This window comes from Vipera berus (genome assembly GCF_964194415.1).
Source record: "Vipera berus genome assembly, chromosome: 2".
NCBI lineage: Eukaryota > Metazoa > Chordata > Lepidosauria > Squamata > Viperidae > Vipera > Vipera berus.
Genome location: NC_138203.1, coordinates 57382092 through 57401319, shown reverse-complemented (window position 1 = coordinate 57401319; position 19228 = coordinate 57382092). Strand labels below are relative to the sequence as shown.

At 38.1% G+C, this 19228-nt stretch overlaps 1 protein-coding gene across 1 annotated transcript; it reads right to left on the bottom strand.

The window, feature by feature from the left end:
- Positions 1–18585: 18585 nt before the first annotated feature.
- Positions 18586–18828, bottom strand: CTXN3 (cortexin 3; the record flags this gene model as incomplete). The annotated part of the gene is made up of 1 exon (XM_081321927.1): positions 18586–18828. The coding sequence occupies one exon, from the start codon at positions 18826–18828 to the stop codon at positions 18586–18588; it is 243 nt and encodes an 80-aa protein (XP_081178053.1).
- Between the last annotated feature and the right edge of the window lie 400 nt (positions 18829–19228).

Here is a 19228-nt window from a genome sequence, read left to right as displayed (position 1 = left end):
GGTTGAAATAAATCTAGTTTGTTCATTTAATCCAGTAGGGACTAGAGATGTCTTAGCACTGCTTTCCCAATTACCAGCAACAGCATGTTAGTAATTTGGCCCATTGTTTTTAATGCCCACATCCTCACTAGCTACCTTTATGAGTGATTAAGTTATGGTTTCTTTAAAGAGGCTAGAACCACTCCTTCTCTGGAAAATGCATTTACAGCTTCCTGGGCCAGGATGAAATCCCAGATTTAATGAGCAATGAAAGTTGAGTTCATAAATAATTCAGTCAAGGTCTCTGCCCATATTCTCAAACCCAGTAAGTGAATATTATCCAGATGATAGCACTCTTGTAGGTGATCTCTTAGGTACATTCAAAGCAGACTGAGAATCCTTTTCCCCCCTGCCTTTAATCTGCCGCCAAAGTTTCTACTTCACTCTAACCACTATTTTTTCTAAATTATGAAAGATTGTATGCATAATATTCCTGGCACAGTGGCCTGTAAATGAATGATAAGATAACTCAAACAAAATATATTTATATCTCCTATTTTTTATTCTATTTATTCCTCTGCATACACACCCAATATTACGTATGGTCTTTTTACAGTCATGGACCAACCTGTCAATTGAAACAACAGATTAAGACCATTTGTTAGTTTTTCAAACTATTAGAATTCTCTGCCTGAATTTTATTAATTATTATGGTAATTAATTTAAGCAGAAGTAACAGGAGAAGTCAAGACTGGAACATGTGAGCCAAGGGGAAAAAACATGAGTAAAATGTTTACATTTATGAGTAAAATGCTTTTTTCTTATCTGTAATCTGGAATGCGACAAACCAAATCTATCGGGATATTCAATGTGTAAATGTAATTCTCTGCATCTCACTATAAAAGATGGACTGTTAGTGAAGTAGGATGAATTGTCATTTGGGATTGTAGTTCAATAGAATAAAGGCAGGTAATTTTCAAAAAAAAAAGTCATTGAAGACAAGCCTTTATCTAGCCAATCAAGTTCCAACTCTGGAAGATTTCACTTCTTTCTCTAATTTTGTTACAGAATTTTTTTAAGGCATGGAATAGAAAAATACATAAAGTAGTATGAGAATTACCTGCCTTTATTGAGATGGCAGAAAGCAATCCTAGTATAACATTTTCTGCCATATTCCTCCTGGCAATCCCTATCCTACCATAGGCACAATGAGCTCATAAAAAGTGCTGTTCTTATTTACAGGAACAGTGTGCCCCCACCCCCGCCCCCTGTTTCTCTCTAAATATCACCAGTTGGAGACAAAATATATACCAAACATTCTTGTTAACATGGTAAAATGAGGATCCAGATTGTTGGGGCAGTGGTGGGATTCAGATATGTGAATGTGTGGATGCTGCTTCCGGAAGTCCATTCTGGGCCTGGGCAACAGAAAATTAGCTACTGGTTCTGTCAAAGTGGTGCAAACTGGCTGAATCCCACCGTTAGTTAATATGCTGACTCTGGATCCTCATTTTACCAACCTTAGAAGGAGGGAAGGCTGAGTCAACCTTGAGCCAGTGAGAATCAAACTGCTGGCAGTTGGCAGAATTAGGAATTAGGAATGAGCTGTGGATCAAGTGGGAGTAATGTGGTGAGGACATAGTTTTGGAAAAATGGTTGCCAGTGCGTGTTTGCGCTATACAGGTAGTCCTCGATTTACAACCGTTCTTTTAATGACCATTTGAAGTTACAACAGCACTGAAAAAGTGACTTATGACCATTTTTCACACTTACAACTGTTGCAGCATTCCTACGGTCACATGACCAAACTTCAAACACTTGGCAACTGGCATGTATTTATGACAGTTGCAGTATCCTGGGATCATCTGATGACTTTTGGCAACCTTATAACAAGCAAAATCATTGGGGAAGCCAGATTCACTTCACAACTGCGTTACTAATTTAACAACTGCAGTGATTCACTTAACAACTATGCCAAGAAAGGTCATAAAATGGAGCCAAATTCACTGAACAACTATTTTGGGGTCAGTTGTGGTCATAAGTTGAAAACTATAAGTAAAGAGAAGCTCCAAGCTGACAAAGCACTAGATGGGGAGCCAAGATGCAACATTTTATCTTATTGAAAGAGGAGATAAAATGTAATCATCATGCTGTAAAAGTTTATTACACTGAGGAGGTGAGACAAAATCCATTACAATGTTTTATTGCTGTGGTTGCTCAGGAAATTGCTCATGATTCTGCTGAAAACATTTAATAAGGCTAATCCTAAATATAATTTTTACCAATTTTCTGCAATCTGAATTCATATGGATTTGATCTAAATTCTCCCTCTGTTTCAACATGAGTTTGCAAAATAGATTTAACCATCCAGACAGACTAGATAAACTGTTGCTTTGTTTTATATTGAACTTTGTTTTATATTTGAACTGTTGCTTTGTTTTATATTGGGGAAGCAGAAGAGAGAATACTGTATGTATTTCATTAAATTAATGAAAAAGCAATTAATGGGTTCTTAGCATTTGTGTGCCAGAAGTACTGATAGTATTCATAATGTGGTGGCAGGCAGTTATGAGTGAAATGCATCACATTCCTCATCTTTTAGATAAAAGGGGATCATTTTAATGGGTTTTTTTCCATCGCTTAGCCATAACTGAATTTTTTCCCTTTAGTTTTATAGTTTTCCCTTTTGATTTGTATGAAAACTTTCCCCCCCCCCCTTCTCTCTCTCTCTTGCTGTTTTTAGCAGTAAATCCATTGCCATTTGTGCCTCTGCACAGCATGAAGTCACGGGGGAAATAACTCTTCCATTTATGTAGGAAGCGCTGGACAATTGGAGGCACTGAACATTGAAGGTAATGCTCTGCCTTAAAATGAAACATTTTGAGACACAAATATTTAGGGAAAGAATGCTGTTCACAGTATTTATCACTGTGCTATTTCTCAAAAAATGTTTTCATCTGTTAACTTGTAGGATATTGGTTTCTTACTCAAAGCACAGGAACAAGATTTTTTAAAGTTTACAATACTAGCAGATTTGCATTGCTTTCCAAATGGCTAGATTCATCCACACATACAGAAGTGCTCAGCTTTGAAAAGTCTGGATGTGAATCCTTGAATATTAAACCTGTATTTGTGATGCTATATTAGGGTTGCATGGAGAGTGGGGGAGGAGTGATTGGGCCATCGCTAGTATTCTTTAACAGCCTCATGGCTAGCAACATAATCATCTTTTCTTTCTATTTAACAAGTGATAGGTGAGAAATCCATTAAGTGGGACTGGAAAAACTTCAGATTCATAAGAACTTAATGGGAGAGAAAGGAAAAGAGGCAGATTTCTATGTCCCTGTAAGAGCACTTTAGGGGGCCCATTTTGTCGAAGACAAAGTACATTCAATGATAACATTTAAATTGGGAAGATACATTTATTAGAGTAGTAGTAAATCTCATCTAAAATAGACAGTGCAACATAAACTCTTCTTGCTCAAGCAGGCAGTTAGCACCATTTGTCCAGTATGGTATATAGGGCAGGGGTAAGCAACCTTGGCTCTTTTATGACTCGTGGACTTCAACTCCCAGAATTCCTGAGCCAGCTATGCTGGCTCAGGAATTCTGGGAGTTGGAGTCCACGAGTCATAAAAGAGCCAAGGTTGCCTAGCCCTGGTATAGGGCCTTCTGCTTGAGCAGGGGGTTGGATTAGAAGACTTCCAAAGTCCCTTCAAACCTTGTTACTCTGAACTATATACAGCTGAATTCCTATCCAGGATTGCAGAATTCCTAGGTTCATTAGGCATTCTAGATGAAGCAGCTCCAGCATATTCAGGAATAACAGAATACAGGGACCTTGAAGGTGTTGGAGCAGTCCATCCCTCTGCTCAGGCAGGAAACCTTATACCATTTCAGAAAAATGGTTGACCAATCTCTTCTTAAAAACTTCCAGTATTGGAGCATTCATAACTTCTGGAGGCAAGCTGTTCCACTGATTAATTGTTCTAATTGTCAGGAAATTTCTCCTTCATTCTCGGTTGCTTCTCTCCTTGATTAATTAGTTTCCATCCATTGCTTTTTGTCCTGCTTTCAGGTGCTTTGGAGAATAGCTTGACTCCCTCTTCTTTGTGGCAGCCCCTGAGATACTGGAACATTGCTATCATGTCATCCCCTAGGAATGACAGACCTTTGCTCCAGATACAGAATTTTCATAAATTTTCAAGATCTACTAAATACAAACCATCTAATTGTGTAGTAGCCATTCAGATTGTTCTAGCCCAGATCCGGTAACTGTACTTCCAGAATTATTATCTTAATGAACAACAATTGATCAGCATGGTGAAACATCTATCAGTATACAAAATCATGGCTTACACAGGAATGACTAATCCAGAGCTCCAGATGTTGACTCAAGGAATGAAATACCTGATTATCTATCCTTTCAAAATTCAGAGAGATACACAGGAGCAGCTCAAACTGGAACTGTTCTTGCTTGCAGCATCTCCACTGCATTGGGGTCAGCTGCCCCAGCAGCTAGTGGAGAAAATTCTTTAAGGTTAAACCAGAACTGGAGGCAGACACCTGTCCTTGTTTTAAGATGGAAGGAAGCACCTGCTAGGCCATTATAAAGAGAGGCCTCTGACCCTGGTTGCCATAAACAATGGATAGATGTGCCATACAGTTGTACCCTCTAAAGCAGGCATGTCGAACTGCTGGTCTGAGGACTGGATGCGTCAAGGTGAAACTGTGCCCACCCCATTGCCGGCAATGGGGAAAAAGTTGTGGTATGTCACGTGACGTCACGTGACGTCGCAAGTTTGACATGCCTGCTCTAAAGATTATATTATGTATTATAAGAAAACTAAAAGTACTCTTTTTTTTGCAATTTCCGGTTCATGTGTTGAAATGTGGGAAGGGGTGATACATCTATAAATACTACTTTGCCTGACAGAGCTAAGAATTCTGAACTTTAGACTAATGTCATTGACAAAATGTATTAAGCTTAAATATGATGTGCTAGTTTATGGCTCAATGTGGGGCTACACATTGAGCCAAGATGGATTTAGTGTACTGTGTAGACCTAGGCAATTGCTTGGTAGTGTTGGGCTTCGGGTTTAGTAACCATTGTGTAGAGAATAGATTTCTTGATGTTTTGCTGGCAACTGTGGCTGACATCTTCAGAGGCAAAGTGATCTGCTAAGAAGACCACAGGCAACTGAGCAATGACTGACTGGGCTCCTGTCTTTGTAGTTAGGAGTCCTATACCAGTATATTGCAGGCATTCAGTATATGTTGATTAGCTGTTGTGCAAGCACATTCTTAACTATTTTTCCCAACTTAACTTTCCTATCCCAGAATAAAGACTGTTTTGTATAGGTTGCCTATTTGTATTCTGATTTTTAAAAGCTCACAAATGTAGACCTGAATCTTGGTAGCTCTTTTCAAATAGCTACAGCTATTTTTAAAATGTCATCTACTAAATTGGAAGTGGTGTCTAATAAACCAGTTTGAAAAAAAATTAATAAAAAGTTTCCTTGCTAAACAATGAAGAAATTCTGCTAGCTTGGATAAAATATAGTCAAATGTCTTTCACACTAAACTTGATTTCTGGTGACTTCCAGTTAACTATATTGATAATAGAATGGTGTGATTGCTTTTTCCAGCATGTTTTTTTTAAAATCTTTCCATTGGTCTAAAACATGGGCCTTCAAACTTGGCCCTTTTATGACTTGTGGACTTCAACTCCCAGAATTCCTAAGCCAGCATGCCTGGCTGAGGAATTCTGGGAGTTGAAGTCCACAAGTCATAAAAGGGCCAAGTTTGAAGACCCCTGGTCTAAAAGAACTGGTGGTATCCTGTCCATGTACTAGCCAAATTAAAACCTTCTTAATTTTTTTTAGGTTAGCTAAATTAAACCTAGGACCAGGCCTTTTTTTCTCATAGAACGCTCAGAACGGAGTTCCGGCACCTTTTTTGGATGTAACCTTGTAGGGTAGGCAAGGCAGGTTGTATGACATGTGTGAGTTCCGGCTCCTTTTTCTTTTACAAAAAAAGCACTGCCTAGGACCAATACTAAGTCCTAAATACTGAGAGCCAAATCATGTTGAATTCTATCATCAAGTCGATATGTTTCTGTAACAAAACTGTAACAAAACTTTAACAATGCAGTCATTGTTAAAGAGATCCAGAATGCTAATTATTATTTTTTAATGTAATCACATGACAATCTTGGCTGCTGGAAATAGAACCCAGTGTAAGTAGGAAATAGCTTTCTTATCAGAGAAGGGTGTTATTTTCTTCTGATACATAGTTTCCTAATCTCCATCATGCCTATGTCAGCCTATGAACTAATGTGTCCTTGTCATAACGGCTATATTGATTATTCACAAAGCAAGTTTTGGAAAAACACATTTGTACTTTTTCTGCTTGCTGTCAGCTGTAGAAAAATAGAAGCTTTGAAGAATCTTTATTAAGCAAACAAACACAATAAATTCCTACTGCAATAATTCCTAGATTATTCTAGTAACCATCCTGTTTTGTACACATCTTTGTGATCATGAAGTAAACATTTATTGCTCAAGAATTAGCTGAATATCAAGAGACTGCTAAAAATTTCTAATTGCCACTTAATCCCAAGATTCAATTTATGCCTTTATAATTTCAATGATTGATGTAATGTGATTCCAATTATAACTGGTTTTGTTGACATTCTTTGTAGCAAACCACTCTTGTGTAATAGTTACTGATCTCTTGAGATCACATTTGTAAGTCACAGGGGGATGTGAGGGGAAGGAGAGAAGGAAATCTTCTCATTTCCATTTAATGGAAGAAGCTCTACCAACCAAAGAGAAGCTTGATTTCACACTGATCATACTCTGGCATTTGAAGAAATAAGACTTACTTTGCAATGAATTAATATTTTTAGGAAAATGCTCTGAAAAGTTAAAGAGTAATGTTGCTTTCATATAAAAAACAAATATACTCAGATAAAATAAACTATACACATAAGAAATCAGAGATCAGGGACACTGAGGTTATGGACAAGGATTGCAATTATAGCTCTCTTGGTAAGGCATCATTTTAATGTTTTGGCCATCAATGAGTGGACTCATCTGTCTTTGCAGTTTGGCTGTCAGTGGGAGTAGAAGGGCAGAAGGCACTGATTGGTGCAGAGGGTTTCCACCTCTGGGTTATCTCCAAAATTTGGATGCCACTGTTGGCTCAGATACCATAACTCAGCACAAAAACATGTTTTCACACTTTTTAAATGAACATAGGAGGAGAGAGAAAGACACCAATTTACAAGAAATCCATCATGGACCTATTAAAAAAAGAGTTATTTTATGTGCTAGAGAAAATGAAATGCCAGACTATATTCATGTGTGTTTTAAAGAAAACCATTCTGGTTTATTCATTAGATTAGTTTATTTCTGTTTATATTTTGATTCTCCACAGTGTGTTTTTATTTCAACACAATCATGCAATTAATGTAAAGAATTCCAGGAGATCAATTGTCAACCTGAACTTCATTAAGATCATAATAGTAAAATCCACTACAAACTAAATTTAAAGAAAGAAAAGAGAATACAAAGAAGGAGCAAAAGTGTAAGGAAAAAAAGAAAAAAGAGAAAAAAGTAAGATTATAATAAAGAAAAAAGAATATGACTTTCAACCCCATCATAACAAGTATAAACAAATTTATAACTCCTCCCCTTCTATAAAATTACATTTATTTTTTTATACCCTATCCCATCTTGTATACATAACTATAAACAACTCTGTAAAACATCATCTATTCAGTTGTGATGTCAGTAAAAAGTCCATAAAGAGTTGCCAGAAGTAACAACATATCTTGTTTTAATCTTGATCAAATAAACCAACCTTATATTCTTTCCTTTTACTTTTAAAAGTCTTAATTTTTAATTCATTCAAATATTGTTGTAGGATTTCATTTCTCTTAATTTTTTTTGTCAAGCTTTTTTTTTGTAAATTCTATAGGAAAATAATTATCCAGGTTATTCTCTTGGACTGTCAATTGTAAATCCACTTTCAATACCATCTTTAACTTGTCACATAAAATTTATTTTACATCTGTCATTTCTTCAATGGGCATAGTCTGTTCATAGGAGTAGACATCATTACTGACATTCTTGATATTGTGGCTTCTTTCTGATTCCATTCTTCAAAAATTTCCTTCAGTATTTTTATTGTTATAATGTTTTTGCATCCTCTTATATGCCTGTATAACTTTTCTCTACCTAAAATCTTTAGTCCTCTAGTGTCTAATTTTAGAAATCATGAGATTGCTTATCTGTGTTGTGTTTTGTAAAAAATAAAATATGATTTATTTCCCATGAGAAGCTGTTTGTACCTTATAATTAATTATAAAATCTTATTGTAAAATTTCAATATTCCAATTTTATGTGGAGCCTTAGTCCATTTATAACTTTCTAAGATCAAACTTTTATTTAATGTTTGCTGGCTTTTTCCCCAGATTCTTTAAATTCTTAAACTTCCAATTAACATTTTCTTTCATTCAGACAATTACCTGATGCTTTCAAATTTGTTTGAAAGTTGATCAAGTTTCTAATAACTTAAAAGTAGGTAATGAACAATTTCCAAAAGGATTAGAAAATGTGATTTGTGAACTTAGTGTCCTTTAAAAGTATCCATTGCAGTTGTGAGCAAGATGACTAATAATCCCAGGGCTGAAACTCCTGGTCATGTGACCTCCTTGTGAGGAGCAGCTATCCAGAACACATGTGGACAATCTCCTGTCCTCTCCTTATCTGGAGAGGTCCCAAGGAACAGGATTACACACCAGTTCCTTGGTCTTTGCCATGCTCATCAGCTCTGTTTTCTTTAGATGTAGAAATCTTTCAAATCAAAATTTAAATTTTGTGAGGTTATGAGATCTAGCAATCCTAGGAATAATTATTTTAGACAATCATAGCAGGACAGCAAAACAAAATAACAAGGTGAGAAAATTTCATTTGTCATAACACCTCATGACAACAAAATAGCTAGAATCTTTGCTTGTCTATTACAGGCAGTCCTCGACTTATGACCACAATGGACCCCAAAATTTCTGTTGCTAAGTGAGACATTTGTTAAGTGAGTCTTGGCCCATTTCATGACCTTTCTTGCCACAGTTGTTAAGTGAATCATTGCAGTTAAGTTAGTAACATGGCTGTTAAGTGAATCTGGATTCCCCATTGGCTTTGCTTGTCAGAAGGCCAGAAAAGGGATCACATGACCTCTGGACACTGCGACCGTCATAAATAGAAGTCATTGCCAAGCATCTGAGTTTTGATTACATGACTATGGGGAAGCTGCAATGATTGTAAGTATGAAAAATGGTCACGAGTCTCTTTTTTCAGTGCTGTTGTAACTTTGAATGGTCACTAAAAGAACTGTTGTAAGTCAAGGACTATCTGTAATCAACCAGTCAGTCAGTCAGATGGATTTCTAGTTGTATAGGTTCCTCCTTAATGTTATTTTTATAATGACAATCCCATGAGTTACGTTTGGCTGGGAGATCGCGACAGAACAAGAATCACCCAGTGAGTTCACAGTTAGAACTGAACTTCATCCTGCATTCTTAATTCAAATATAATTCAAAGGAAAGAGAAGGAAATGAAGAAAATAGCTTAAATTTCAAAAGTTTAAAACTATAAGAACTAAAGGCATATTGGCTTAACCAGCAAGCCTTCATAACATTCATGGAATATTCCATTTTTAGTGCATGTTGAATGAACAGAAAAGAAAGGGATCCTGCCTGCTATTTTTAAAATGTTAAGGATTTATCAGAAGAGTTGACTCAAATTTTACAATTATTTGGAACTGAAAATGAGATGTCTTTGGATATTTGTTTTTTCAAATTGATGAAACCCTTAGACGTGAGCCAGAGTTTATTCATATTAATTAGGAAGTCCATCTCTTTAAAATGTCTTTGCTAAAATGGCACATAGGGAAAATCTCCTGCATCTACTCCTGTCAATTCTCATTCATTTTAAGAAAGAAAAATTGCTTAGCAATCCCGCTGAAAAGAAAAGAATTTTGAAAATTCTCAGGGGTGGAGTGTGGCCCTCTTGCACCTATTTAATAACACTGTGTCCTTGGTTGTATAAATAAAGGCATAGAATCAAAATCATGTGAAGTATAAGCTTCCGCTATTTAAAGCCTTAGTAAGACCGCATCTGAAATACTGCACCCAATTTTGATCACCACATTACGAAAAAGATGTGGAGACTTTGGAAAAAGTGCAAAGAAGAGCAACTGATTAAAGGCCTGAAGATTAAAACATCTGAAGAACGGTTGCAGGAATTGGGAATGGCCAGTCTAGAGAAAAGAAGGACTGGGTGGGTGGGGGGCATGATTTATTATTTATTTATTTATGGGACTTATATGCCGCCCTATCTCCCGAAGGACTCAGGGCGGCTAACAACAATAAAAACAACAATACAAAAGTTAAAAGAAATTAAATAAACAGCTCCAAAATAAATTAACTGAACAATTAAAAATTAAAACATTTTAAAAACCCGTCGTCAATCCAGGTCAGCCTGATGAAAAATGAAAGTTTTGAGGTCGCAGTGAAAGGACCGGAGATCCGGGGCCATCCGGAGCTCAAGGGGGAGTTGGTTCCACAGGGCAGGTGCCACCACAGAGAAGGCCCTCCCCATGGGGGGGTCACCAGCCGACATTGTCTGGCCGATGGCACCCTGAGGAGGCCCTCTCTGTGTGAGCGCACTGGGCGATGGGAAGTCATCCCCGGCAGCAGACGGTCCTGCAAATATCCCGGGCCTAGGCCATGTAGGACTTTAAAGGTAAGTAGCAATATTCCAGCATTTGAGGGGCTGCCACAAAGAGGAGGGGGGTCATATTATTCACCAAAACACCCAAAGGCAAGAGAAAAAACAACGGATGGAACCTAATCAAGGAGAGAAGCAACCTGAAATTAAGGAGAAACTTCCTAATAGTGAGGACAAATAACCAGTGGAATAGCTTGCCTCCAGAGATGGTGGGTGCTTCATCACTTGAGGTTTCTAAGGAGACTGGATAGTCACTTGTCTGAAATGATAAAGGGTCTCCTGCTTGAGCAGGGGGGTGGACTAGAAGACCTCCAAGTTCCCTTCCAGCTCTATTCTGATTTATTGGTAGTTAGCAGATGTGTGTGTATGCCCTGCCTTTTGTTGCACAGTTTGTATCTTTCTGGAATTGTGCAGCTTTGCTGGGTTGCCAATATTCTGATGAAATTCATGCGCTAATACTCCTGTCTCTGCTGAGTCCTGCTCCTGGAAATTATTAGAGAAGTTCTCCCTTCCTTGGACAAATTTTTTGGGGGAAAATACCCATCCAAATTTGCTGCTTATAAATTTGGTGGAAACTTTGGAAAGGCTCTTAAAGAACAGCACTTGGGGAATATATCACCTTCCAAATGACGTTGAGGTACAATTTCAGTGATGTCAGACTGCTCTCCATGTTACCAGGACTCCAGGCCTGCTCTCCATGTAGTCCAACAGTATCAACATTTTCACAAACTGCCATCTCTGCAGCAACCTATCCAATCCCCGAGATACTTGGAACTATTTCATGACTCTCCAAACAAAATACCAAATCTTTGCAACTGCCCCCCTCTTCCCAATACAGAAATTGACACCTTGAATAAACGTGCATATTTAATTTAATACAAATGAAGAAACAAGATGATTTGTGCTTGGTATTTGTGAAATGCCCCCAGTCTGCTCAAAAAAGACTGTATATATGCAAAAGATTGAACTGCCCTGATAATTATTACTGGAAGATATAAAGGTACAATGAGGGTGTGTGTCCTTGGTGCTCTCTGAGCGTGGTTGTTTTCTTGCAGACATTTCATTACCTAAACTAGGTAATATCATCATCAGTGATGAGGTTACCTAATTTGGGTAATAAATTGTCTGCAAGAAAACAACCAAGCTCAGAGAGCACCAAGGACCCCTCATTTCAACCTGGAGCTACAAATATTCTCCTTTAAAGGTGCAGTCAGAGAATTGATTTGCTACCTAATAAATCAAGTAAGAGATATCAAAAGAAACTTACTCCTACATGTGAGGATTACAGAACAGCAAATAACAACTGCTAAACATTTCCATCATGCCAAACCTATTGCAACAGTATCACTCAACAAGCAGATTACTTGAATCCTCCCATGACCCCAGCTGATCTTTATCATGCCAGAAGGGATCCTTGTTTTTCTGTTGTTTCCTGGTTGGAAGCTTTGCAACCTGATACAAAAATTAGTGGGGACGGGGGTTTCCTTGAAGAACATTGTAACAGAAATTTCAACTGTAATATCCATCTGCAAACCTTTAGATGTACTGTGAGAAACAGCCTTGCCACCTACGGTTCATGTGTCTTCTAGAAAGGAAAATGCTAGGAACACAAATTAGGCTTTTGGGATTGGCAAAGGTCTTCCTTTTCTTTGAAATGTGTGACACTGACTCATCTGCGAAAGGTGGGATCAGCATATGCCACAAGGGAACAGGAAGCTAGAGAAGAACATTTAATTACATAGTATTTCCATAGTGTCAGAATACGCATACGTTCAGTAATTAACTAGCACATAAGTAGGGGGAATAACATGCTTTAATAGTCATGTTTACTGTTTTAATACTTATGCTACAGTCAGCATCCATGAAGATATGAAGGCTTCTAATATAGAGTATAATGAACACTGTACTATTCATAAGTTTAGAGCATGTGTATAATTATTCAGTTATAGGCAATTTCCAATCCTGTACTCTATAGGATTGCTGCACATGATTACTTCATAGAAGATAGTACACAGTATCATATATTTGAAAAGGCTTATATGCCATAAGCTACAACTTGCTCAGATGCAGCAGTTTTAAAGAGTTGCAGGCAGATGCTACAATTCCATGTCTGTGCTTGAAGCACATTTAAGGCAGTGAGTCTGAAGTGCTACACAGTCCTTCTTGCAACATACAGAAAAGAGAAATAGCGATTTGTCTATTCAATTTGTATAGTCGCTCATAGTCATTATCTTCTGTACGGATAGTCATCGTTTATCGGCTGCCTTGCTTAAAAACCAGTTACAAAAATCCAATGGTACATAACTTTTGAGAGGCAAGTCTGTTCAACACCAGTTACCCTTTTGCTCCAGTGTTGCCATCCAGAGTCCTGAGATTGCTAAAGATAATAGTGATTGTGGGTATGGGCGTGAGTGGGTGTCTCTCTGTGTGTATGTGTCTCTGCGTGTGTGGCATTGAGTCAGTAATGACCTGGACAAGTCCCTGAAGTTTTCTTGGCAAGATTTCAGAAGTGGTTTTCCTTTGCCTGTTTTCTAGGACAGAGAGTGAGTGACTGGCCCAAGGCCACCCAGTTGGCTTTGTGCCTAAGGGGGGGGGGACTGAAACCATCATCTCCTGATTTCAAGCTTAGTGCCTTAATCATTACACCAAACTGTTTCTCAGCGGTTATTTACATAACCCCAAAATGTGGATGTTATTTGCATTTGCACAATTACAGGTAGTCCTTGACTTAGGACCATTCAGTGACTGCAATTACAGTGGTGCTAAACATAAGAACTTAAATTAAATGTAAGAACCTTGCCTGAAGTTACAGCCACTGTAGGGCCCGTGTAGTCATGTGAACAAAATTTGTATGCTTGGCAATCTATCCACCCTTACAACCAACTGCAGAGATGTAACAGTGTTTCCTCCCCCACTGCCTATTGCCCCCATCCTCTGCTGCTGGGCCCCTGCAAGCCTGCTTTCCAACCCTCTGAGTCCCACATCCTCCTCTCCACCTCCCATTACCAACTGGTCACTTATCTTTTTTGCTAAATCTTTGGGAAGCAAAGTGCCATGCAACCTTTCTGTGCAGTTGAAGTCACATGGTGCCATCTCAAAAGCAGGTGCCATTTTGGGAGCAGTTGCAATGAATTGTAGTTGCTCCAAAATGGCACCTGCTTCAGGGATGGCACCAAGTGTCCTCCAGGGAGGCGGAGGGATGGAGCAGCCAGCTCTCCTTCTATAACGCAATTTCTGGAAATAACATTTGAGAAGAAAGCTAGCCAGTCTGCCTCTTGCCATCCTTATATAGTGGAGACCATGTGGCGCTATCTTGGAAGCTTAGTGACCACAATGGGAAAAGCAGAAATTGGAGTCATTAAGCAAAGTAATCATGTTGGCACCTCATTTAATTGCTATGGTGACTTTCAACCATGATAGACAGGTTTCATTATGGTTGTGAGTCAAGGACTACCTGTATTACCATGTGTATATTGTCATCAATAATAAATTTATTTGGTACTGAAAACGATTTATAAGGGGAATGTTAGGTATTAGGTATAATTTGTCCAAATTTCTCCAAGGAAGGGAGAAATTCTTGAATCATTTCCCAAGGACACAATTTCCAACAATATTTCCATCAAGATACCCACCATTTATATTTTCTAAGACAAATGGAAAATAGAAGGGTATTCTTGCAGACAAGGGACTGGCACTTGCTTTATAGATGCCAACTCCACTCTTTCTCTATATACACATGTATCCATGTGTGTATTTTTACTTAAAGCTTTACTTAATATTAGTGGTAGCAGCACTGCTGATGAAAATTAATAGGGAGATTTCCCTTATAGTAACTTTTTCTAGGGTTTTGTACTATACAGAAGCCATGAAGCTTCAGACCACTGGAGAGATAATCAAGCAACAAAAGAGAGAATTTTCATCCATACCTCCAGACTGTCTCTTAAATAATTTGGAGAATATCTAATTTCACCCAAATAATTTATCTCAAATTCTTTTCTTTTGGAAACAACAACAACAACAAAAACTAAAATGAATTGTCATGAATCAAACTGGATGAGACTGAATTGAAAACAAAGCAATACAAGATAATTTTTCTGTTTGCCCTATTTCTGAAAGCAAAAACTAATCATGTATTTTGCAGTTGTAAATAACTGATCTGCTGTTGACATTGTCAGCCTTTAATAATTCCATCTGTGCTGCAAAGAACAGGGATGAAGACAGCAAGATTGATTTCAGTTCTTGCTTATTTTTTTATTAAGTTCGGCTGCTTGGCATTCTCTACAGTGTTTATTCTTAATTGTGGACTGAAGTAGTTAGAAGAAGGATATAAAGGCAACATAATGAGCTGTTAAAACTTTCTAATAACAAATTGATTCAGATGGAAGGCTGGATTCCTATTACATATCTCTTGGAAGGATAAATAGTCCAGTACATGAGATGACAAGGCTGGCATCAATGCACTGTGGAACTTGTAACTCATCTGAATCATTAAACATTTCTGAGTGCAAAAAATTCCCAAGGGATATGTGAGTCCAGAAAGATTGGCAGTGTCCACAAAGCTATGTCTCATCCAGCTAATGCAAAAGTGCCATCTATAAAAATTATACATCAGTGAATATTGGCTATGAATTTGGTATGGAAGGGCAGAAATACACAACATTTTTTGAGGCAAGGATTATATCTGGACTTTTGAAGGTTGTCCCAGACACTCTCACTGTTTGCCAGAATGGGTGTGGGGATTGTTTCTGTCTTATTTGGAGATGGCCACTTGCAAAGCACTCCTTTACCAGAAGCTGTTTCTGAGCAAGTGAGGCATACGGTATGTCCAAAGAAAACATTGATCCGTAGATACCCACCATTTATATTTTCTAAGACAAATGGAAAATAGAAGGGTATTCTTGCAGACAAGGGACTGGCACTTGCTTTATAGATGCCAACTCCACTCTTTCTCTATATACACATGTATCCATGTGTGTATTTTTACTTAAAGCAATCTAAAGAATTACATTCTAGCCAGTCAAGAACACCATCAAGGGTAACTCTCATAGGCTGAGTGACGTTCCACACACTCTGTTGCCTATCCCCATCATAGAATTTGCCTGGGGCTAAAGTGTCGGGCCCTTTTAGAATAAGCTCTGGATGGTTATGTAATGTATTTGTGTATGTATATATGCATTATTTATTTATTCATTCATTCATTCATTCATTCATTCATTCATTCATTCATTCATTTTATGTAGCTACCCACTTTATGTAGAACTCTGGGCAACTCCCAATCAATAGTTAGGTACCCTTTTCTGAAAACAAACAAAAGTTGTTACAGCATATAAAATGGGTATTATTTTTGTTTTGAAAGATTGGACAGTATGATGTGGAGGCAAATACAAATATCAGTGCCAAATTCTATCAGGTTTTCCCAAAAGAATGATGGTGTCACTTGCAACTGACTGCTACTAGTTTTTATGCTCCCAAAAGAGTATTGAGTAAAGTGTTCAGGCTGGGGAACATCAGATGTGAATTTTTCCACTTTGTATCTTAGACCCCAAAGCTGGATCTCCAAACGTCATCATGGTTAGGTTTCCTTGCTTTAGAATCAGACTCTGACTCCACCCCACTTCCAAAAAATACTGAATGCTTAAGCAAAGTAAGAGTCTAGAAGTTTAATGACGAACATGTTTTCTGGTAGAAATCAAAGCATGTTCCATTGCTTGTTTCTTTTACACTCAAAAATCTTTATATAACAAGAAAAGAAGAGGGAAAGGAGAGAAAATGTTTAACTTCACATGATGGCTTGACATGACCATTACTGTAAATAGTCATAAAATAATAGTTATTTACACAAATCACTATGTCAGTGCAAGCAACATCTTCTGTTAGTACAGCACAAAGAGTTGGAACAGACACAGAAAATGTGAGACTTATTGAAGAGCAGCTGTACAAAAAGTTTATATAAAAAGGAGCTGAGAACCAATTCCTTTTGGTAACCATGGAGCATAAAATAAAACTTGGCTTCATGTCAAGTGTGTGTAGATTAGGGCAGATTTGCATCTGATTACCTGCAGCGTCCAAGTGTGGGTAGATAAATTTCAGCTTACTGCAAGCTTATGCCATATTTGCATCTGTTTACCTGCAGTTTTCAAAGCGAGCCTGTTGTTGCAAAACAGGTGATGCATTGTTGTCCCATCAAGCTGATATGATTGACAAGACTGGCGTCAAAGCTTGCCAGAAAAAGGTGCATGCCCAGCCCAGGCCTATTTCCTGCTGGGGCTTTCTGCTACTCCCTGGAGCCTCATAGTACTACTTATTGCTCTTTTCTGCTGCTTATTTTTTATCCTTCCTGAAGAAGTAGGGAAGCAGCTCTGTAGGTGAGAAGATGGAGCAAAACCTTCATAGAACTTGAACCCTCAAGCTGACTTCTGCTGATTCCCTCAATTCTCTTGGCACTGGTACAAAAATAGTTAACGTTGGAATAATTAATAATAATAATAATAATAATAATAATAATAATAATAATAATAATAATAATAATAATAATAATGAGGAGGAGGAGGAAGGGACCTTGGAGGTCATCTAGTCCAACCCCCTGCTCAGGCAGGAAGCCCTATACCATTTCAGACAAATGGCTGTCCAGTCTCTTCTTAAAAATTTCCAGTGTTGGAGCATTCACAGCTTCTGGAGGCAGGTTGTTCCACTGATTAACTATCAAGAAATTTCTCCTTAGTTCTAGGTTGCTTCTCTCCTTGATTAGTTTCCATCCGATGCTTCTTGTCCTGCCTTCAGGTGCTTTGGAGAATAGCTTGACTCCCTCTTCTTTGTGGCAGCCCCTGAAATATTGGAACACTGCTATCATGTCATTCCTCGTCCTTCTCTTCATTAAACTAGACATACCCAATTCCAGCAACCGTTCCTTATCTGTTTTAGCCTCCAGTCCCCTGATCATCTTTGTTGCTCTTCTCTGTACTCTTTCTAGAGTTTCAACATCTTTTTTACATCATGGTGACCAAAACTGGATGCAGTAATCCAAGTGTGGCCTTACCAAGGCATTGTAAAGTGGTATTAACACTTCATGTGACCTTGGTTCTATCCCTCTGTTAATGCAGCCTAGTACTGTGTTGGCTTTTTTGGCAGCTGCAGCACACTGTTGGCTCATATTTAAGTGATTGTCCACTAGGACTCCAAGATCCCTCTCACAGTTGCTATTATTGAGCAAGGTACCACGTATACTATACCTGTGCCTTTGGTTTTTCTTGCCTAAATGGAGAACCTTACTTTTTTCACCACTGAATTTCATTTTGTTAGATAGTGCCCAATGTTCAAGTCTGTCAAGATCCTTCTGTGTCTTAAGCCTATCTTCTGGCTTCTTCTGGGATATTTTTTTTTCAATTATCCAGTCTAGCAATTGAACTTGGACTTTCATGGGGTCATGGAAGCTAACACTGCTTCACTTGTATGATCAGCCAAGGCTGACTAGATGCTGAAATCTGCCAAAAGATAGAGTGCAGGTTAGATCAGCATTCATTTCAAAACAAATCATGCCGCCACCAGACGACTCACTTATTTTATGAACAGGACTGAAGTCTTATGTGGCACTGATAGGAATTGAAGCTCTTATTAATCAAATAGCTTGACAGAAAAACAAACCAGAAACTATGTCCATCACCCTTTTCCAGTTGGGCAATATCTAGCCATGATAAACCCAGGCATTTTTACCATTAAATGCTCATCCTGTTTCCCATCTGTTCATCCAATTTTAGCTTTTTTTTGCCTCTGTAAGAACGAGAAATGTTTCTAAGTAGTTACATTTCTGGCTCTAAGCTAAAACATAATCAAATTGCCCTTTTTCTAAGCCCTCAAGTCCATCTGTCCAGGTGGCAGTTGGCATAGTCCTGTAAGGGTCTAAGAGGATTCGAAAACATCGGACAATGAGACCACCAAGGAAAATAAACAATAAAAGCACAAAAGCAAATGTAGTTTTCTGTTCCAAGGTAATGCCAATTTCGGAAGGGAAGTTTCCAGAGGGAAAAAAATTGGAGGTAAAAGGCTCTCCATCCATTCTTCAGAAATCTTAAAACAGGAATTCGGCAAATTTCCTTTCATTCTTGATGCAGAAAGGCCAGAACTGGAGTCACCTTGAAGTCCATTGTCCTCTGCAATCAAAATGATGAGAAATGGAAGTTACAATTGGCACTGTTTCTCAATATTACAGTGTGAAGGGATTCTAGTTTGGGATTCTAAGCACTCAGCTCCCCTCCCAAAGTAGTTACTCCATATTTCATGACCAGTGAGTGTTCTCAGCCCTTATTGTGTTCTTGTTTGGTGGGGAACTCCCCCAGTCATAAGTTCTCCTACAATTAAAATATTACTTATTTGTGAGACTTCAATCATATCTTTGTGGGTGCCATTTTGACTTTTTGGCCTTTCTCTAAAATAATCCATCTGTGCTGAGCATAAAG